Below are 20,208 nucleotides of genomic sequence, written 5' to 3' on the forward strand. Positions count from 1 at the left end.
GGAGATCTCTCAGTTGGAGATACTCCTGGCAAGGTGTGAGTAAGGATGTGCGTGGCAGCCGGCAGGCAGCAGAGGGTGAGGTGAGGGCACTGGGGACAGAGAGGGGACAGCCCTTGCCCCCCGCTGGGTGCTGATCCTGCAGAGAAGCTGGCACTGAGATGGCAATGTGGGTCTTGGAGGCCACTGCAGCTGCACAGGAGGGCAATTGCCTCTATCCTCCTGTCTCCGGTTGCCCCCAGTACCTCCAGCTGCTCCCCCAGTTCTCCTGACCTGTACAAGGTGTGTCTGGTTGCCCCCAGTACCTCCAGCTGCTCCCCCAGTTCTCCTGACCTGTACAAGTACCTCTCCTAGTTCCACACAGCCAGCTCTCCCCCACCTCCCCTAGCCCTGCATCCCAAACTCCCTCTCAGCTCTTCAGACCTCTGCATTTGCCTTCCCGGCCTCCTAATCCCACACCCCAGCTCTCCCAGATGCAATCCATTATCCTCAGTGGCATCCCCCACCTCCCCTATCTCTGAGTGTCCCCCAACCTCCTCCAAACCCCTGACCTTTGCAACTGCCCCGCAGTCCTACCCCATGTCCCCCATTGCCCTCAGTCCCTCTGCCCTGTTCCCTGGTCTCATCTCATTGCCCTCAATCCCTCTGCCGTGCTCCCCCGGTCCCTCTGCCCTCATGTCCCGGTCCCATGTCCCCCATTGCCCCCGGTCCCTCTGCCCTGTTCCCCGGTCCCATCTCCCCCATTGCCCTCAGTCCCTCAGCCTTGCTCCCCCGGTCCCTCTGCCCTCATGTCCCCCATTGCCCCCGGTCCCTCTGCCCTGTTCCCCGGTCCTATGTCCCTCAGCCTTGCTCCCCCGGTCCCCCCGAGCTCCCCCTCAGACCAGCCGCCCCGGCCCAGCCCGGCTTCCCCCGGCGTGCCCCGCCCCGCCCCGCGGCCCCTCGCCCATCATGCTGGTGCCCGTGTTCACGCTGAAGCTCAACCACAAGATCCTGCCCCGCATGGTGGCGCTGGGCCGGTACGACGGGACGCACCCCTGCCTGGCGGCCGCCACGCAAGCGGGCAAGGTAACGGGGCAGGAGCGGCCGCGGTGCGGCCTGGCCCGGCCGAGCAGCCCCGGGGGGAGCCGCCCCGGCGGGAGCCGCGCTAACCCCGCCTGCTCCCCTGGCAGGGCTGAGCCCAGGCAGGAGCTGGGCCCGCTCCCCTCGCCCTGAGCGGACCCGCGGCCCGGGGCGCGGTGCCGGGAGCCTCGCTCTGCTGCAGCGGGGAGCCTGCAGGCGTTATAGCAGGTGCCGAAACCGAGCAGAGGTGCCCAGAGAGGCTGAGGAGTCTCCAGCCCGGGGAAATCCAAAAGCTGTCTAGACACATCTGGAGTAACACGCTCTGGGGGACCCTGTTGGAGCAGGAGGTCGCACTGGGTGGCTTCTGCCAGCCCGAGCCAGTTTACAAAGCCAAGTTGCCACGGGAACACGTTTTCTAGCAGACAGCGGGGTTTTTTGAAGCCATGGGTTTTGTCGTGCAGTTCTCAGAGCAGTGAGCCTTGGCGCTGTTACAAACCAAGCTCTGTGCTGATAACGGGGCTGAGGTTTCTGTGGGTGATGCACAAACAGCCTGACGGGAACAGACAACATCCTGTGTGCTCTGTTTGAGTTAGAAACATAAACAAAGCAGGATTAAGCACAACCTGAGTAATAAAGCATAGGTTGAAGCATAAACCCACAGAGGCACTTAGATTGTTAATTCAGAGAGGGTTCATCTGTGATGTTTCCCAGCATTATTAATTTTATTTTGGCTCCTTTAGGAACAACATAGAACAAGGGCTTGTCTGAGGGACAGACTGCACAACCAGAAAGCAAACTGTTGAGCCTGTGATCCTCTGACTTGGCTCCAGGCAATTATAGTAACTGAGCATTGGTCAGCGAAAGTAAAACCATATTTATCATTCATCCTTTTAAAATTAGCCATGTTCTCCTACAGATGGAGGTTACAGATATGTACCAGGTAAATTGTCTTAAATGTTTGGAATGTTTTGCAAATACTGTTACCAGCTGGAGGTAATTTGTTTAGTTTGTTGTTGTTTCCTTTGGTTTCCTCTTTTTGCCTTGCTCCGAAGATTTGTCAGTTGTAATTTTCAGAAACAAACAAAACAACGATATTGCTACTCCACTGGCCAGAGCACTGTTTTTCCTGCCATTTCCCTTTTTCTAGTATAGTTTAAAGAATAACTGTGAGAAATACTATTATCAGTAAAACTCCCAGCCTTTTGTCCTCATTTAGGTTGAGTGAATGCCTTTTCCCCCATCACAGTTAATATCCAAACAATAGTCTTTACTGTTTGTATACAAACAGATACATGTGTTGTATTAATATTTATATTTTTGTTTCTACAGGTTTTTATACACAATCCTCATGCCCGAGGACAGCGAGTAAACACAAACCGAATGGTGCAAAGTAACCAAGATTCAGACATTTCTCTTCTGAACATTAATCAAGGGATCACTTGTTTGACTTCGGGGGTGCTGAGCCCTCAGCTGGGTTATGATTGTCTTCTGGTTGGAACACAGACTAATTTATTGGCTTACGATGTGTATAACAACTCAGATTTGTTTTACAGAGAGGCAAGTTGATTTGTCTGCTTCTTTTAGTACCTCCATAATTTTCTGTTTCTTTGAATTGCAAAGATTACAGTTTTACATTACTTTGTCAACTAATTACATGTCTGTGCTCTGCATTATTCCTACTGCTATATTCAGAATGTTTTGTCTCTAGAATATCTGCAGTATTTCAAAATTAATAAATGAGAATTCCCACTCACACATACAGATACACATTGCATTCATCTGTCCCATCACCTAGCAAGACCAACTTAAAAAAAACTAATAGGCATTCAGAGCTGGCAGTGATAATGTTGAAAGCTCTCTTCTTCACTTTTGTGGTCTGATGTATTATTGTCTGCTGTTTCTTTTTCCTTTAATGCTTCTCTGCAGGTTTCAGATGGAGCCAATGCAATAGTTCTTGGGAAGCTGGGAGATATTTCACCTCCACTTGCTATTATTGGTGGAAACTGTGCCCTGCAGGGCTTTGATTATGAAGGCAATGACCGTTTTTGGACGGTAAGGCCATGCATGATAGTTTTGATGTTATTAGAAGATTCTTTCAATGGCACTAAATAATCTTGAGTTTCTTTTATATGATAATTATTAATTTAGTTGTTGATTGTTCTTAATTTATCTCAGGCCTTAAACTATATTTTGGCCATGTATTCGGTGCATTCAGATGTTACTTGAACACTGATTGTGTCAAGTGTTCTTTTTGCAGTTGAGATAATCAAAATAATCCAGTTTCTGACAGCTGTGACCATCACTGAGTACTGTCCTTCTCTTTGCAGGTTACTGGAGACAACGTTCGTTCATTAGCACTGTGTGACTTTGATGATGATGGAAAAACTGAGGTTTGTAAACGTTTACACATGAATTCAGCTGTTCTTGTGGTCTTGTAGTGAAATGATAATAAAAAACTTAGATTATCAGATACAACTGACTTACATCACCAGTTAAAGTTTCTCATTTTTCTTTACGCCAGGAGCAATACACTGAAATGCCTGTGATCATCAGTTGGCAAGATGTCTATTTCAGTGGTATTTCTTGAATATGCTGATGAACTGTTTTAAATTTCACAGAAACAACTTGCAAGCTTACACATAAAAGTGAACTTTTAGAAAGCTATTCCTTTGAAAAGCTTCACTTACGCTTGGTAAAATCCAGAAATCTGTCTTCACATCCAGCCCTTCTGTTTCCTTAGAGGGACATGGGGAAATGAAATACTCTTTGCTTTGCTGATTTAAAATGCCAATAACTTGTAACACACATCTTGCTGATAATGATGTGAGACAATGGGAAGCAGTTGCCATTCTGATCGTGCAGGCTAAAAGAGATTGGTGAAATTGTGAATTTGTATGGTGTTCTCTTTTGGAAACATTTCTTCATCCCAAATGAGCAACTATGCTTCTGAATATGAATCTTTAAGAAGAGTAACAGCTTCCTAGTATACATCAGATGCAAATCAATATGAAGTTAAATCATTATGCTAAAAATAGTTACTTTTGCCATTTGTCTTAAGACTTCAAACATAATTACTTGAGCTTCTTTGTTTAGTTCCTGAAAAATCCTCATTTGGAATATCCAGTTGGACTGTGTAATAGTGATGTGTAAAGGGCCTTGACAGTTTTCATGGTTTTTTATAAGCATTAAACTGATACAGGCTCTGCTTGATTGGGATCTTTAGGAAGCAAAACGGTTTCAGGTTTTCAAATCAATTTCTTCACAGCTCCTCTTTGTAATTTTTTAATGTGCTGAGAGGTGTTTATAGAAAGTGGAGACAGTGTCTAGGGATTCAGAAACCAGGAAACTGATCTATGGCACTAATTGCAAATGGTTTGCACTTGTGCTTTTAAGTGGGTTTTGCTATATTTTTCTGCTTGATAGAAGTTCATTCTTGGCAGTTGGTGTAATCTGGTGCTACTTTGAGCTGAGTAGAGCTGGATACAATATCTGACTAACTTGTTGGGCCAGTTACCCCAATGTGCATTTACTGAGATGTTTTCAGGGTTCTTTTTGATCTTAATTATCTAGGTGATTTTAAAGGGTTTTTACTTATTTATTTACTTTTATTTGTGGCTTTTTTGAAACTGCCTCAGATTTAAAACTGAAGTTCTGAGAAAATGCAAGAAGAAGCTTCCTAAATTATCACTTTGTATCTTACCTGGTAAATGACTGTGTTAGCTTAATTTCTGTTCTTTCCACCCCAGTAAAAATGAGTTTACATTTAAAATTTACTGATTTTAAAAACTGCATGAATATACTTTTAGTAGCTAATAGAACTAACTTGTCACTGCCTTCCTCAGGGTTTTTGGATTGATGAAGGTTACTTTCTGCCATCTGGCAGAAGACTTGTGGAGCAGAACTTTGACTCGCTCTTTCAAATTTCTGTCCAGTGGAGTGAAAATCACTGAGGTGGATGGGGTGAATCAAACTAACAAAAAAAGATCTAGGCATCTCTGGAAAACACAGCATCACCAGTAATTGTTTCAGGATTGTGTGCTTTTATCTGGTTGCCTTTTGCTGGTGGTTGCAACTTTGTCAAGAAATCTGTGCTTCTTAAATATGTTAATTGTTGCAAATAATTTCAATAGGTGCAGTAGACTTAGCTTGGTGTGATTTAGGTTGACATAATCTGAAGCATCTTTACTTGGGAACAGAAAAAGCCTTTACTATTTTTAAAAATCCAACTTTATTATGGATTTGTATCTTTTTTATCAAGTAAAGATGAAAGTCTCATGGGTTCCAGTGGGGAAAAGTACTACCAAGTTTTAGACTTTGATTTGTAATTCTGTTTTTCATTGATTTGATGGATGACTTTATGGACAAGGCACTGAGCAGATCTGTTCCTTGGTTTCTCAGTTTACAAAAGAGAACCTGACAATTGTCATGATCTTCAGTACGAAGTTTTCCACTGGGCTCCTCTCCAGTTAATGCCTTTTACCAGGTGAAGTAGGAAACAGGAGAAGAACTAAAATGTGGAAATATTACGGAGTGAGGATGCAGAAGACCCAATTCAATGCCTATTGGTATAATTATTTACATCAAGATAAAGCTGAATTTACTTCTACTTGGCAGTAGTGGCAACCACCACTTACGTTGGAGAAGCAGAGATGGTTGATACTTGGATTCATTTGGGTTGGCTTGTTGTTTGTCTTGGTGGTTTTTTGTGTGTGTTTGTTTGGTTGTTCTTTTTAAATGAGGGATTTTCAGTGCAATACTTGCAGCATGTCTTAGATCTGTTAAAACTTCTTCATTGCTGGACTTGAAATATTAATTTGTCCTCTGGATCCTGGCGCTTGCTTCCTTAGCTTGAAAAATTATTTTTAAGGAGCACTGTTTTTTTTCAGCTTCTTGTTGGCTCTGAAGATTTTGACATCCGCGTATTTAAAGAGGATGAGATTGTGGCAGAAATGTCTGAGACAGAGGTAAATTATTTCTGGCTGATGTTTATTATAGTTGCTGACAGAACTGAAAGTGTTGTTGCTTGCTTCCTTAGCTTGAATAATTATTTTTAAGGAGCACTATTTTTTTTTTCAGCTTCTTGTTGGCTCTGAAGATTTTGACATCCGCGTATTTAAAGAGGATGAGATTGTGGCAGAAATGTCTGAGACAGAGGTAAATTATTTCTGGCTGATGTTTATTATAGTTGCTGACAGAACTGAAAGTGTTGTGTACTCTAAAGCTTCTCTGGTTCAGATTTATTGTGTAGTTAAGTAGTTACTTAACTATTTGGCACAGTATCTATTCTGCTAGAACTGTGAAAGTTTGAGTTTAATAATGTATTTCATTATGCAGGAGGCTTTTGCTTTGTTTATTTATAAATCTTTCACCCCACTGAGAAAAGTGACTATTCTTGACTGACAGTCAGGAGCTCATGCAAGGGTGATTAATGTTGCTGGGTTGTGATTGAAGCTCTTAGTGTCCCCTGAGTAAAAGGATGTCTTCTGCAGTTTTCCTCAAATGTTTTTGGTGCAATCATGGTGATGTAACTTGTCCCTGTGTGTATATCCAGACAGTGCATGGCCGGATAGAAGGGGAATGCCCAGGCAAAACTGGAAGATTATGTTGCAATTGGAGTTACACACTGGCTGTGTAAAAAGAGCTGTGGTGACTAAAGTAAGGTATGGGGGCAGATATGTTTACAGAGGAATAGGAGTAGCTGTAGGAGTTGCTGTTTAGCTTAAGAAGATGCCCACTGATTTTGTTTTCTAGGAAGGGAGTAAAATATCCTTATCACTGCATTTAGAAGTGTTCTCAGTCTTCTCACAGCTCTTTGGGACCCAAGGTAGAGTAAGGTCACAGACCTTTGTCCTTTAACATCTGAGGCCTCCCTGCTGCCCAAGATGGGACTAAAAGGCTTAGCTAATAAACCACTTAGGAAGAGCTATAAAAGACAAAGCCAGGCACTGTTCTGGAAAAGGAGGTTGTTGCTGTCACTAGAATTGGAACTGGGCCTGTAATATGTCTTGCTCTCTGTGCAGTGACTAGTCTGGTCATTAGATATTTCTAGTTAAAGGGATGCTAAAGGTCTGTCACTCTCAAGTGTGATTTATTTCCAGATCCTCAGCAGAATTGTTTTAAGTTTACACCTGCAGTCATAGGAGGCTTGTTACGATTATACTGTTCTAACATAAAAGGACACAGCTGAGCCTAAACCTTTCTTTTTAGGAAGGTAAATTCAGGGAACAGTGTCTTTGTACATTGGGTTTGGTTTGGAAGTCTTGTGTAGTTTTCATTTTCTGTGTTTAATCACTTACTCTGGTGAAGCTGAAGCTGTAAACTATTGTGATTTTTATAAATGGACAGTAAATTTGGGTTTATTGTTACCTTTGAGTTTCTGACTGTTGCTGTCAGAAGGAAGTCTCCTATGCTACGTTGTACAGAAGACCAGACAGATGATTGCAATTGTTCCTCCTGACATTAATCTCAGTGTGTGGAAAAACCTGCATTTCCAAGCCCTGAAAACCTTAGCTCAATGAGGAATGGGTTTTAAAAGGAGTGCGAATCAGGCCAAGTTATGACTCTCAGGTCTTTTTCCAGAGTTTATTCAGGTAGGACCCTTAGCCTGGTGTTCCAGTTGTGTTCCAAAGAAGTCCAACTGTGACAGTTTTTAGCAGATAAAAATCTTACTAGTACTGGGCATAGATTTTCTACCAGTAATATCTCCGGGGCTTTCCTAACCCAGGCAAGTTGAACCTTTGGCATCATCAGCTCCTTAAGCTTAAGGAACATTGTATGTAGTTTCTCAATGCTAGTGTGTTAGCACTGATGACCACAGGAATCCTATGAGCAGTTGTTTTGCTGCCTGTGGTAGGAAATAGTTGGTCAAAGTACACAGTTTGAGGGCAGTTCTGCAATCCCTGCTGAAGTGTGTCCTAACACTGGCAATACAGCTTGTGTGAGGAAATCCTACAAGGCCTTCAGTGATTTCAGGCTGATTCTTAAAAGCAATTACTCAGTATTCAATACTTCCTACAAAAGTCTTACCACTTAAGAAATGTAGGACTCATATGGCAGATGTATAGCCTGTTCCCTGTTAGTTGCAGTTGCACAAGTTCTCACTCCTGTGTCCTCTCTCCCTCTTTCCCCTGCAGACAGTCACTGCCCTCAGCCCCATGTATGGCAGTCGCTTTGGCTACGCTCTTGCCAACGGCACCGTTGGAGTTTACAACAAGGCAGCGCGCTACTGGAGGATTAAGGTTAGTCCATTGTTGGAGTATCATCACTGGAAGCTTGAAGGCTGCCTGGAGACTTGGTATCTAATTTCAGGTCATTCTGATGTTACCCTTAGGTGAACTTTGCTGAGCAGAGAACTTAATGTAATTTTGTTCTTACAAAATCTACCTGGTTTTATAGGTTCATGTAAAATACCAGGTCAGTTCCTGCAGTACTTTTGTGCTGTTGGTGGTGGTTTAAACAACAGGGATACAACCATACAATTAGGGATTCTTCAGCTTAGCAAGAGACATTCGAGTTCATGTTAGAATATCCTTTGGTTGAATCAATAAACTGTTTCAGAAGCTGAAATCTTGCATTGTCTATTTTCAAGGTTGATTTTTCTCATCAATAGCAATTTCCTACTCCAGCAAATCAGTTTGATAAGATCCTTTCCTGATGCTCTTTTTAATATTCTTAATATAACACAGAACAGTATATTTAATAGCAATAAGAAGATTCCTCAAGATGTGGCAGGAAGAGGCTCATGGTTGTCCTCAGTAGTCTAATTTTATGACCATGTTGAGGCTCTGATACTTTTTCTCTAGAGGATTTGGTTTTTTACACTTAATTTATGTGAGTTCAAATCATCTGCTTGGATGGAAATGTATTTAAAGGAGCTATCAGGTCCTTTAAAAGCAGTGTACTAGATTAGTAGTGCAAGGGCTAAGATGTCATATTTGTCTGTGACTTTAGTAATGCTCAAACTTTCTGTTAAGAGGGATAGTTGTACTCCTTTCTGTACTCTCTCTAGTCTGATAGTCCAGTGTTTTGCAAGTGGCAAGCATGTGAAGTTTAGAGAACATATCCAAGTTTATTTTGTTCTTTCTTTTCTGCCCTCAGTCAAAAAACCAAGCTATGAGCATACATGCATTTGACCTGAACTCTGATGGAGTGTGTGAGTTGATCACTGGCTGGTCTAATGGGAAGGTGAGTTTATACAAGGGGAAAATGAGGAGATGTGGATATGGGGGCTGTGTTTGAACAAGGCTGTTAAATTATCTGATGAACAACAACCAAAAATGAAAAAGACTTAGAAACCTGAGCACTGCAGATCTATTGCAATAAACCTAGTTGGGCTTGTGAGTCTTGTGCCAAGTGCAAGATCAGAGAAAAGCTGCTTCCCCTGCTTAGCTCAGAGTCAATTGCTAAGGTGTGGCAGGTTGTTTCCATGGTGGCAGAGATCATATGCCACATCCTAGAGTTCTTGAGTGTCTCTATTCAGGTGTGTCTTGAGGCCACGTGAATAATCCTCTGCAGTGTGTTCTGAGTGTTCCCAAACTGCAGGGAAGACAAAGCAGTTATGTAACAGGAGAGCAGCGTCAGTCTTGACTGTGGCAGGATTAATCAAGCGTTATTTCATTTTATGTGGAGGCATTCTATACCGCTCAGTTTTAGTCTTTTAAGCCTGTACCTTGGTATTCCCCTTTGCCAGAGATGACTGTTTTAACTGCCACATCTCTCCTGGATGCAGCTTGCCAGGTTTTTCTGTAAAGCTGTGCTTTTTTCTTCACACCTCTTATTACTGTCATTAGCCTGCGGCACTTTAATAACTTCATATCAAGCTGGCTGTCCGGAGCCCAGATGTGTTGTAACTTACATTGGATTAGATGTGTAACATTGTTAAAGAGAGAACTGTGGTGGTGAAACAGCAGGCCAGGGGCCTTACAAACTGAATCCTGACTCCAGCCCCCGCCAGAAAGCTGACACCTCTTCATGAGAACAGAGTCCTACAGCAGTGAAAAACAACTTGTTTTCCTTGAGCAAGAACTCTAGCACTGTAGAAAACAACTTGATTTCCCTGAGAAGGAACTCTAGGACTGTGAAAAACTCTAGCCACCTGTGTAAACTGTTTTTACACTGATAGGCAGGAAAATGAAAACTGTAGTCACAAACAACTTATTCTGCACGTACACACCAGTGGATTGAGTGACCAATCAATACAGAGTAACAACTTGTTCCTGCCCAGTTGGGGCTAGATGGGGGATGGTCTTTAAAAACTCAGTCTAAAAAGATGTGTGAATAAACTGGGCTCTTTCCTCTTTGCTCCATAATGTCTGCCCTGCATCTTTCTTTACCGAGCTCCACAGCAACAGAGAACCTCTACTTGCTTTGCTCCTGTTCTTTTTCACTGGTAGTCTCTACCCAATTGATTGGTCTGAAACAGTCCAATACTCCTAGAAAGAGTAATGCTGTGATCTGTGCTTTGGAAATTACACAGTGCATGGAACTGAGCCCACCTCACTCTTCTTATCAAATGAAAGATAATTGAAGGTTGTGGTATTTGTGTATAAAAATAATTCACCACACAAGGGCTGCAGTTGAGAGGAGATGTTGTAAATACTGCATTAAAGTTATTTCTGGTTTAGTCCCATCACTGCTGCATCATATGTGCATAACCTTTCCAGTGCAGACTTGCAGTTCCTTCTATTTCCTTCCTTTTTTAGTTTTGTAACTTAGGGAAGCATCTCTGCAGAGAAGTTCCTTCTAGCTCCTTCTAGACTCTGCCTAGAGGTCATTTCTTGATAGTACTTTTTTCATGCGTGGTGTTTGCATGAGCAGAGGTGCAGTTCTGTGAGCAGAGCTGGCTTTCAGTTAACAGCTCAGAGTATGGCATGATACGTGTTTTGGAGTTGGCTTTTCCCTTCATGCTGAGGCTTGGAACTTTTTGTTTATCCAGGTTGATGCACGCAGTGACCGGACTGGGGAGGTCATCTTTAAGGACAACTTTGCTTCCTCGATTGCAGGACTGGTGGAGGGGGATTACAGAATGGATGGGAGCACCCAGTTAATCTGCTGCTCAATTGATGGTGAAGGTAAAAGCATTGTTAATGATATTAATGTAATGCACAGCAATATCAGGCACATCACATCATCTCAGATTAGCTAAACATAGTTTTGGTTCCAACGTTTTGTGTGCCAAATTCCCTTTGCTTTATGTGCAGTTAAGGGAATTTTGAGTTATGCTATCTGCAAACAGAATTTTGAATATTGCCTTTTCTGTGAGAATCAGCATGTGTTTCATTGTGATCCAAGAAACCATCAAAATTCATTTGTTTAATGGAAGAAACCCCATCCTAATGCAAAGATAATGATATTCAGTACAGACTCTGGTTCTTCAGGCTACTTTATAATAGATGTATGTATAGGAAATATTTTTTCTATGTTTTAGTTCTTTGGCCGCTTTACAGTAGGTAAAGGTGTTTAAAGAACTAAGGGTGTGTGTGTTTTGGTTTTCTTCTGCAGATGAAGAGTTTTTATATTAGAAATTTTAGATGTTAACAGCACTTTGCTTCCTGGAAAATGCTATCCTGAGACTGGAGAAGTGGTGGATTTATCCCACCATGCATTCAAGAAGTTAAACCTTGTTATTGTGAGTGGAAATAAATATGATCACAGATGATTTAAAGAAGCTCAGTATGAATTTACAGGGATGGCTCCAGGAAAGACACTGGTGTGATTATCCGACTCCTTGGCGTCAGTGGCCTGAGACAAGCAGGTCTGGCACAACCCATTTGAAACAAAAGCCTGTCCTTGTTAAATAGCAGTGTGTTTTGCTGACTGTCTTAATCACAGGCTGTGGGGATTTGCTGCACTTGGGCTTCAGCCTATAAACCTTTTTCCCAAGCTTGTGGAAGGGGAGCATTGTAAGCAGTTCTGGAGAACCTTGTCCTACAGAGTTGTGTAGGTTGGTATCACTGAACATGATCATTCCTTTTCTGATGGGTCCATTGTAGACAGGCCTTGCATGACGGGGATCCCTTCAGGCCTTAGTAATTAGTGTGGCTGGGGTTATATAGACAGTGTTATTAGAGTTCTGCTTGGGACCAGCATCCTTTCACACGAGGTGCTCTCCTGTGTTGCAGTGGTTTTTGTCTTGCTCTCATTTTAAATGAATGATTCACTCAGAAATAATAAAGTGTGTCCTTTCATTGGAAAGCAGCGTGCAAGCTGAATGATTTCAAGTTCCTCTAGGCAGCAGCCATTTGCAGTCAGGCAGCATATTCTTCCATGGTAAAAGATTTTTGTCCTGGCTTTCCTTGTCAGAGCTGCAGTCAGGGTGCACAACCTTAGAGCAGAATGAAAGTTGTCTCATCACCTGTTCAGGTCCTCTGTCTCCACTGGCAGTTAGAGGTATTTCCATATTTCCATAACTCTGTGCTCTACTGGGCAACAAGTCTTACCCCTTTAAGTGAAGTATCCCTTGATTTGGGGAAAAGCTAATGTGGGTAAATCTTGTTTACTGGCTGATTAAGAGTGACTTGCAGCCACTTCCAGACAACTCCTTTGACCAGCTCTAGAAATCCAGGTACACATTTTATTAATTTTGCATAATTGTAAACTTGCTTAAGCACCTTAAAGAATGATTGCAGTGGGAATCCTCTTGCAAAAGGACTGGGTGCTGCACTTGTCTGGTCAGGTGAGTACAGCTTAAAGACAGGTTGGAAATTCACCTTTTTTTTTTTTTAAATATGCAGTTCTCTTGCCTCAGTCACCAAGAAAGTGAGAGAGTGTGGGTCTAAATCAATGCTCAGGTTTTCAGTTGAATATTACTAGCTGAAGACCAGAACTGCAAAGGTGGTACAAGGGAGTCATGTAACAGAAACTGAAGTTCTGGGCAGGCTGTTGAAGTCTTTGCTGAAATGGGCTATGTTTTGTTTTTGTACAGTCCGAGGCTATCTGCCAGGAGGTGAGGAAATGAAAGGGAACCTAATGGATACAAGTGCTGAGCAGGATCTTATCCGAGAACTTAGTCAAAAGAAACAAAATCTGCTGCTGGAATTGAAAAATTATGAGGAGAATGCAAAGGTACTGCTTAAATAACATGTAGGGCCAAAACACACCTTCGTGTTGGTATAAATCCAGAGTAATCTGGGAAGCGTTTGTGGGGCAGTCCAGACAAGTCAGAGCTGTAGATTGTCAGGATGCAATGAGATTGGATGCTGGGGGCTCCTGCCTCTGCATTTGGCTTGCTCCCTGTGCAAGTTCAGAACTTGTTTTTTGTATTTTAATAATGCTTTCTTTGCTTCTTGCTCTTCCCAGAGTAGTTGTGCTTAGAACTGGATTCCCTTCAGCCTTGTGCTTTGGCTTATGACTGAAAATTGTAGTTTTCAGTCTATAAGCCATCTTGGGAGTCAGAGGGGATTGTGAGAGGATCAGGGAGCACTGCTAGGGTGTAGGAATCACACTTGTGGCTTGATGGTGAACATTTCAAAAAGTAGTCTGAAGAAAGAGCAAACTCATCTTTGAACAGCAAATGATCACCATGGCAGAAGCTTGGAATTCTGTCAGATTGTGTTTAAAATTGACATATGTGAAGTGTTTTCTGAGTAAAGGTTTGCATACAGAGCTGAGGTCCATCCATAGTGAAGCACTCAAACATATTGTGGCCCAAGTGTCCACAGCTCCATGCCTGATCCAGCCACCACTCAGAGCTAGTTGGAAGTGTCTGAAAATTGCTGTAATACAACCTTCTGAAAGAAAATAGAACTGACTTGTATATATGTTTTCTAGGTTTTTTGAGTGAAAACCTTGAAATTCTGATTCTGATGGGTGGTTTGTGTTTTGTAACAGGCTGAATTGACCACTCAGTTGAAGGAAGCTGACGGGCAGAGAGGTCTGATTCCAGCAAACACCCAACTCCAGACAGCCCTCTCAGTTAATCTGGGCTCTGACAGCCAGTCTGCCCATGTGGAGCTGTGTATTTCCACCACAAATGGTGAGTGGTAACCTGTAACCATTGATATTCACTTCATGTAAAATCATGCAAATTTTTAGTTATATTTAGCTGGTGATTTGAATGTCTCCCCTTTATTGCCTGTAATGTCCCTTTTGTGGTTTCTTTCCTTTCACAGCATTTTGAATCAAGCTTTGTTCCTTGGATGGGTCTTAGGGGAGAGGAGTTTGATGGAATTTGTTTCTTATTATGTGTTATTTTCTGAGGCAATTAACATTTAACTTGGATGAAACCAGCCTTGGTGATCCCTGCAGCACTTCTTGTGTTGACTGTAAACACCAACCCACAGCTGCATTAGTGAGGGTGTTGCATGAATGCAGCTGGATCTCAGCTGGCTTTGCAAGCAAAACTGCAATTACCCCAAGACAGCAAATTCACCTTGCACCAGGCATGCTGAGGATGCAGTCAAGTCCAGATAGTCCTGGTCACCTGGGGTATTTTAACAATTCAGAGGAGTGATGTAAGGAGTGAAACATGCTTAATTCTGAAAACAGTGGTGGTTTCTTGCCAGAGGACAGCTTTTAATTTGGGAACTGCTTTTTCTTCCTGTTGCTAAGACACAATCATCCGTGCTGTGCTGATCTTTGCTGAGGGCATATTTGAAGGAGAGAGCCATGTGGTCCACCCCAGTCTCCAGAACCTCTCAGGCTGTGTTCGTGTTCCCCTTACTCCACCCAAGGATGTCCCTGTGGATTTGCACATCAAAGCCTTTGTGGGTTACCGAAACAGGTGAGTTTTGTGGTGTGGTCTCTGCTGGTCTCCAGAACTGGGGGACCAGGAAACAGCAATAATGGGGTTTCATGCTTGTCCCATGGGAAGTGCACCGTTAATTCCTGAGTGCCCTATTTGTCTGTGCCCTTTCTATGAAAGGAGAGCTGGGGTGCTTTCTTAAAAACATTGATGCACCTGTGACACTGAGTTCTTTTCCAGATAAAGTCTAAATGCTCTGGAATCACTGTGATCTGTTATGTTCTGGTTCTGCTTTTAGGAAGGAATGCACATTTTTCCAGGAGATGTCTTACTATGGATGTGTGGAGGGAATCAACAGATGCAGAGACTCTGTCCTGTCATCCCTTAGGGGCTGGGCCCTGGATTGTGGCTGCTCTGGATGGAGTACTTGGGCAAGCCTGGAGACACAGCTTTGTCTCTCAAGCTATAAAGTAATCCTGAGCCCATTTGGCTTCAGGGCAAATAGAAAGTAACACATGCTTGATTTCAAGACAACATTTTTCCAGTCTCCCATAGGAATCTCTCCATAGAAAATAAAATGTCTCTTCATAGACCCTTGAAAACAGCTTTCTTCCTGCTCACATCTGCCAGAGCTGCTGGTGCCTGAGGAGGCAGCATTCTTTCCCTGAATAGGGAGGCATATTTTGAGAGCTAGCCACCCACTGCAGAAAGACTGTATGGGACTGAATTCCCTTTCTGTTTTCTCTATTTGCCTTTATTATTGGTTTTAATAAGACTTCACTGACCTTGTAAAGAAAATACCTAATCATATAGTAAAATATAGTAAAAGTATTAGCCTAGAGAGTATACTTCAGTGGAAGGATTATTGAAAATGACAGCAAAGGAGAGGAATCATTTAACCTTGTGATAATCCTGGAATTTCCAAGTTTCAGTGTTTCTTCTGGGGAAGCAGTAAGCAGCTGATTATGTAACTGAAATCTGTGGGTGTCAGTCCCCAGCTAAAAAAGAACCAGGAACCATTGCAATAGGTGAATCCCTGCTGTGTTGTTAATTGTCTGTTTTTCTGTTTGGTTGCTTCCAGCACACAGTTCCATGTATTTGAGTTGACAAGACAGCTTCCCCGCTTTTCCATGTATGCCCTGAGCAGCCCAGACTCGGCCACAGAGCCCCTGAGCTTTGTTAACTGTACCATGAATGAGAGGCCACAAAGGGTGAGTTTCTGCTCTCCTTCCTGGTTTCAAGTCTTGCATAGGTGGCGGGTTTGCAATCAGCTTGATATTCCCAATAGAAAGGAGAAATCATGCAGTGAACTGCACTACTGCCTTTGGAGTCTGCGTATTTCGAGTCAACCCTGCTTTTTTCTGTCTTTAAAAGATGACTCAGTTGAGGCACTCCAAGCATCAGGAATTCCTGCAAGAACTAAAGGCCTGAGATCAGAAGGTGTTTCAGATATTATCTTGTTTGCTGGGTGCCTGCTGATAGCAGGAGACCTGTAGTGAGTGTTGAATTTTGTAAATGAGCAGAGAGCAAGAAAAAGGCGGCACAGTGCTCAGGTAGTGCCTCAATTTCATAGCAGTCTCTGATTGTTGGATTTGATTATTTTAGGAATATTCAGCTTTAGTGCAAGGATTCAATTTTCTTCATTCTAAGTTCATGACATGGGGTTATGGGGTGAAATTTAGCAAATGAAATTTCCGGAACAGAGTGTTCTGGTGCACATTATGTGCAGGGACATTGTGTGGTTCCGCAGGCTTTACACACAAGGGATGGCTGATGCTCTTATCTTTATTTTTGCAAGATCATTATGTGGCTGAATCAGAGCTTCTTGCTGCCAGAGGATGCAGAGTTTCAGAGTGCTCCCTTTCAGGTTTGCTTCACTTCCCTTCGTAACGCAGGTCAGCTCTGCATCAAAATCAAGCCTGGTGGAGAGGTGAGTACCTCTCTGGACAAGGGGAACAGCCCTTCAGTAATACTCCAGTAAAACCAGTATCCCATAGAGGCAGTAAAAGTGAAGGATGACTAAACAGGCAGAGAAAGTACTCATGCTTTTGGAAACTTCTGTGTCTATTTACTGTCAGTGGGTAAGTTAGTGGGCCAGTTAGTGAAGTAAACTGCTTAGCCTGCAGATCTATAGGAAGGAGAGAAATTATTTCCTCATGGAATGGTTTCAGGGAGCCATAGTGTGAGGCACAAAGGCTGCCTGTAACTTCTGCCTGTAGCTGGTCCTGTGTGCACAGATGCTTCTCTATCCCAAACCTGAATAAAAGCCCCTTTGAAATCAATGTGTTCCTGTTTACTGAAAGCTGTAGAGCTTGCCCATGCCCACTTGATAAAAGGACCTGCTTTGAACCTGGGTAGCTGTTGGAGAGGCAATACTGCTGGGCAGTTTCAGATGGTCTGGCATGGAAGAGTGCTAAAGTGCTTTCTTTCCTTTCTGACAGATTTCCATCAACACAGATGATATCGATCTAGCTGGTGACATTATCCAGTCAATGGCCTCTTTCCTGGCCATTGAAGATCTGCAGGTGGAAGCAGATTTTCCTGCATACTTTGAGGAGCTACGGAAAATATTGGTGAAGGTGAGGAGGCTTTGGACATTTCTGAGTAGGCAGATAAACAGTCGCTGGGTTTTTTTATGAGAGGATCTTTAAACTATTTTATCTTTTTTGTGGAAATCGGCCCACGATAGCTTGCTGTATATCCTGTGGGACACTCAACTTTCTGTGGGTTTTTGTTCTGTAGAACAGGCCCTTAGTCCCTTCAGTTGGTTGTTTAGGATAAAGTAAATATTTTATCTGTGAGACTGAGCTCTGGTTTTGGGTCAGCACGTGAGATGTGTATCTCAGTCTGCTCACCCTTTCTGGGAGCAGTGGGGAGTGAGGGGAAAGAGAACAGTGTCAGGGATACTGGTTGGTTGGATTGGGGTGTTATTTCCTGTTGCACTGGGCTGAGGTTTAGCCTGAAGCCTGTGTGCCCAGGGTGCCAAGGACCCTTGCTCATGACTTGTTTGCCTTGGCCAGGTGGATGAGCATCACGCAGTGAATCAGAAGCTCACTGCTGACATGGCTGAACACTCCAACCTCATCCGCAGCATGCTGGTTCAGGCGGAAGATGCCCGGCTCCTGGGAGACATGTGAGCAGTTGCTTCCTGGTTTGTGTGCTTGGGGTTTAGAATGGCCAGTCTTTGCTTTTCAGGAAGAAAAGGGCACAGGAAAACACTGGTGTGATACAAGAGTTGCCTAGTTACAATTTTTGATGTAGAATTGTACCTTCGATGGTCTCACCATGAGCTCTCCTTGAACCTTGTCATGTTCTTTAGGTAGGAAACCAGTCAGGGGAAGGCAAGAGGGCAAGGGTAGGGGCTTAGTGTATAGCAGCTGAGGTGAATCTACTTCAAGATGGTGAGATATGTTAGAAAGGATATATTAAGGGAAGAAAGCAGGAAAAGCTATCTGTGGTGTGTGAAATTTTGAGAACACCAGGAAATAAACTTTTGGTGTCAGGTTTTCACTCTGATTTGCTGTTTTCTGCTAATTTCAAGCTTTACTCTGAAGAGCAGCAGTAAAGAGGCTCAAGCTACTGAAGGGCAGTGGTACATTCACTGGGGAAGGTGGTACCTCCACTTTGTCTTGCTGGATAAAATAACTGCAAAAATAGGCTATTCAGGTTTTTTTAGTAAAATAATGAGTATAACTAGCATGTCTAGACAAGTCTGTTGTCTTGTAGCTGGCAGACATGCAGGTGACTGTGGTAGCCAACACAACCATGTATTGCTACGTCTTTATATTGACAAACCAGGAATAACTTTCTTGTCCTCAGAGATGCAAATAACTGAACTGATTGTTCCCCAGGAAAAACATGAAGGCACGGTACAGCGAGCTGTATGACCTGAACAGAGATTTAATAAATCAGTACAAAATTCGTTGCAACAATCACACAGAGCTGCTGAATAACCTGAAAGCTGTGAATCAGGCAATCCAAAGGGCTGGGCAGTTACGTGGTAAGTCTGTGTTTTTGAAAGCAGTGGGGAGTCTCAGACCCCCAGAGAGGCACAGATCTGGGATCACAATTCTATAAAGAACAATTTGAAATAACTTCCAGATTTCTGAATGAGGCAGAAATTGGTAGTTTTGTTAAACATGCTACTTAAAAAATCTTTTTAGAATTACTTCAGTTTTTAGTTTATAATTTTGCTTTTAAAAAAAGCAACTACTAACTTAAGCAGGACTGTTTTATCTGCATTATTAGTCCTGTAGGTCTTTGGGGAGGGAGGTACTTTTTTCTATGTTTATAGCATTACCCTTCCAACAAATTCTCATAAAACAGAGCTTCAGGGAATTCTTCTTTAAAGAAAGGATTTTATTTATGTACTAGAAAAAAGGTGGTGATTCATCATGTGTTTAAAAAGCATTTGAAAGAAACCCCAAAATTTTCAGGCTGGATCAAATAAGTATTTCTACCAGTTTCTTACTCTGTAACTGACTTTTTTTCCCTTTCTTTTCTTTTTTTTCCTCCTTGCAGTTGGCAAACCTAAAACACAAGTGATCAGTGCTTGTCGGGATGCAATAAGAAGCAACAACTTCAACACACTGTTCAGGATAATGCGTGTGGGAACAGCTTCTTCTTAGGGAGAGGAGCAGCAGCTGTGCAGAGGCAGTGATTCCATGCACTGAGCAGATAATGAGTGACAAGCAGTTAATTCAGACCCCTACTCCACTGTAGGGTGAAGTAATTACAGTGGTAGTGCTGTAGTTAAGTTGTCAGGTGAGAAATATTGCATAGACCAAAACTCCATGAAGAGAGCATCAGAGTTTAAGTGCAGATGTGGTATTTATGCAAGACAGAAGTTCAAACACTTATTTTTTATTACAGTAACTTATTTATGTATTTAAATATATTTTGTAGTTAAAGCATTGGTCTTTTCCATTAAAACATAGACTGGCTTGGCTGATTTTGTTCTGATTTAGTTGGGGAGATGTGTACTGCTAAATTTATATGTTGAAAAAACCCAACCCAAACAACTTCTCTGATTTCTGCTGCATAGTTAATTTACACTTGAACTTCCTGTGCTGGAGAGTCCGGGGTTTCACGCAGGGTTGCGTGGCTCTTAAGCCAGAAGATCTTTGACAGGTATCCAGTTCCATGATCTGTGCAGGTAGGAAGTGGTCTGTTTCACATCCAGCACTCTCCCCACACCTGGACTGCAGAAAGTTTTGCTTCCAGTTACTGGGTCTGTGCTACTGCTGGAAAAACTGCAGATACTGAGATGGGCAAGGGTGCATTTCAGTAAACTTAAAGCAAGGCTCACTCAGGAACAACAAAAACAAACTACACACCCATGCTTGGTGCATAATCATGAAGAGCTGGTAGTACTTAATGGGATCAAAGAAGGTATTGGAAAATGACTTGGCTCCTGGCTCAAACCTGTTTGGTTGTGTGATCTCTTAGAATTGGATTAAAATATTACAGTA

The 20,208-nt window shown here is 42.7% G+C and overlaps 1 protein-coding gene across 2 annotated transcripts; it reads left to right on the forward strand.

Moving 5' to 3' along the window:
* Positions 1–887: 887 nt before the first annotated feature.
* Positions 888–19,685, forward strand: BBS2 (Bardet-Biedl syndrome 2). 2 transcript variants are annotated; one of them, XM_039721212.1, is made up of 17 exons: positions 888–1,062; positions 2,386–2,613; positions 2,983–3,108; positions 3,384–3,446; positions 5,943–6,020; positions 8,190–8,294; positions 9,154–9,240; positions 10,991–11,126; positions 12,980–13,119; positions 13,885–14,029; positions 14,605–14,776; positions 15,819–15,948; positions 16,536–16,667; positions 17,179–17,316; positions 17,758–17,870; positions 18,589–18,737; positions 19,259–19,685. In XM_039721212.1, exons 1-17 carry the CDS (start codon positions 946–948, stop codon positions 19,363–19,365), a joined length of 2,166 nt encoding a protein of 721 aa, XP_039577146.1. In that variant the 5' UTR covers positions 888–945; the 3' UTR covers positions 19,366–19,685. The 2 variants fall into 2 exon arrangements, with proteins under 2 accessions (XP_039577146.1, XP_039577147.1); XM_039721213.1 differs by lacking the exon at positions 5,943–6,020 and adding an exon at positions 6,133–6,210.
* Positions 19,686–20,208: the final 523 nt, after the last annotated feature.

This window comes from Passer montanus, unplaced genomic scaffold, assembly GCF_014805655.1.
Source record: "Passer montanus isolate IOZ18808 unplaced genomic scaffold, ASM1480565v1 scaffold45, whole genome shotgun sequence".
NCBI lineage: Eukaryota > Metazoa > Chordata > Aves > Passeriformes > Passeridae > Passer > Passer montanus.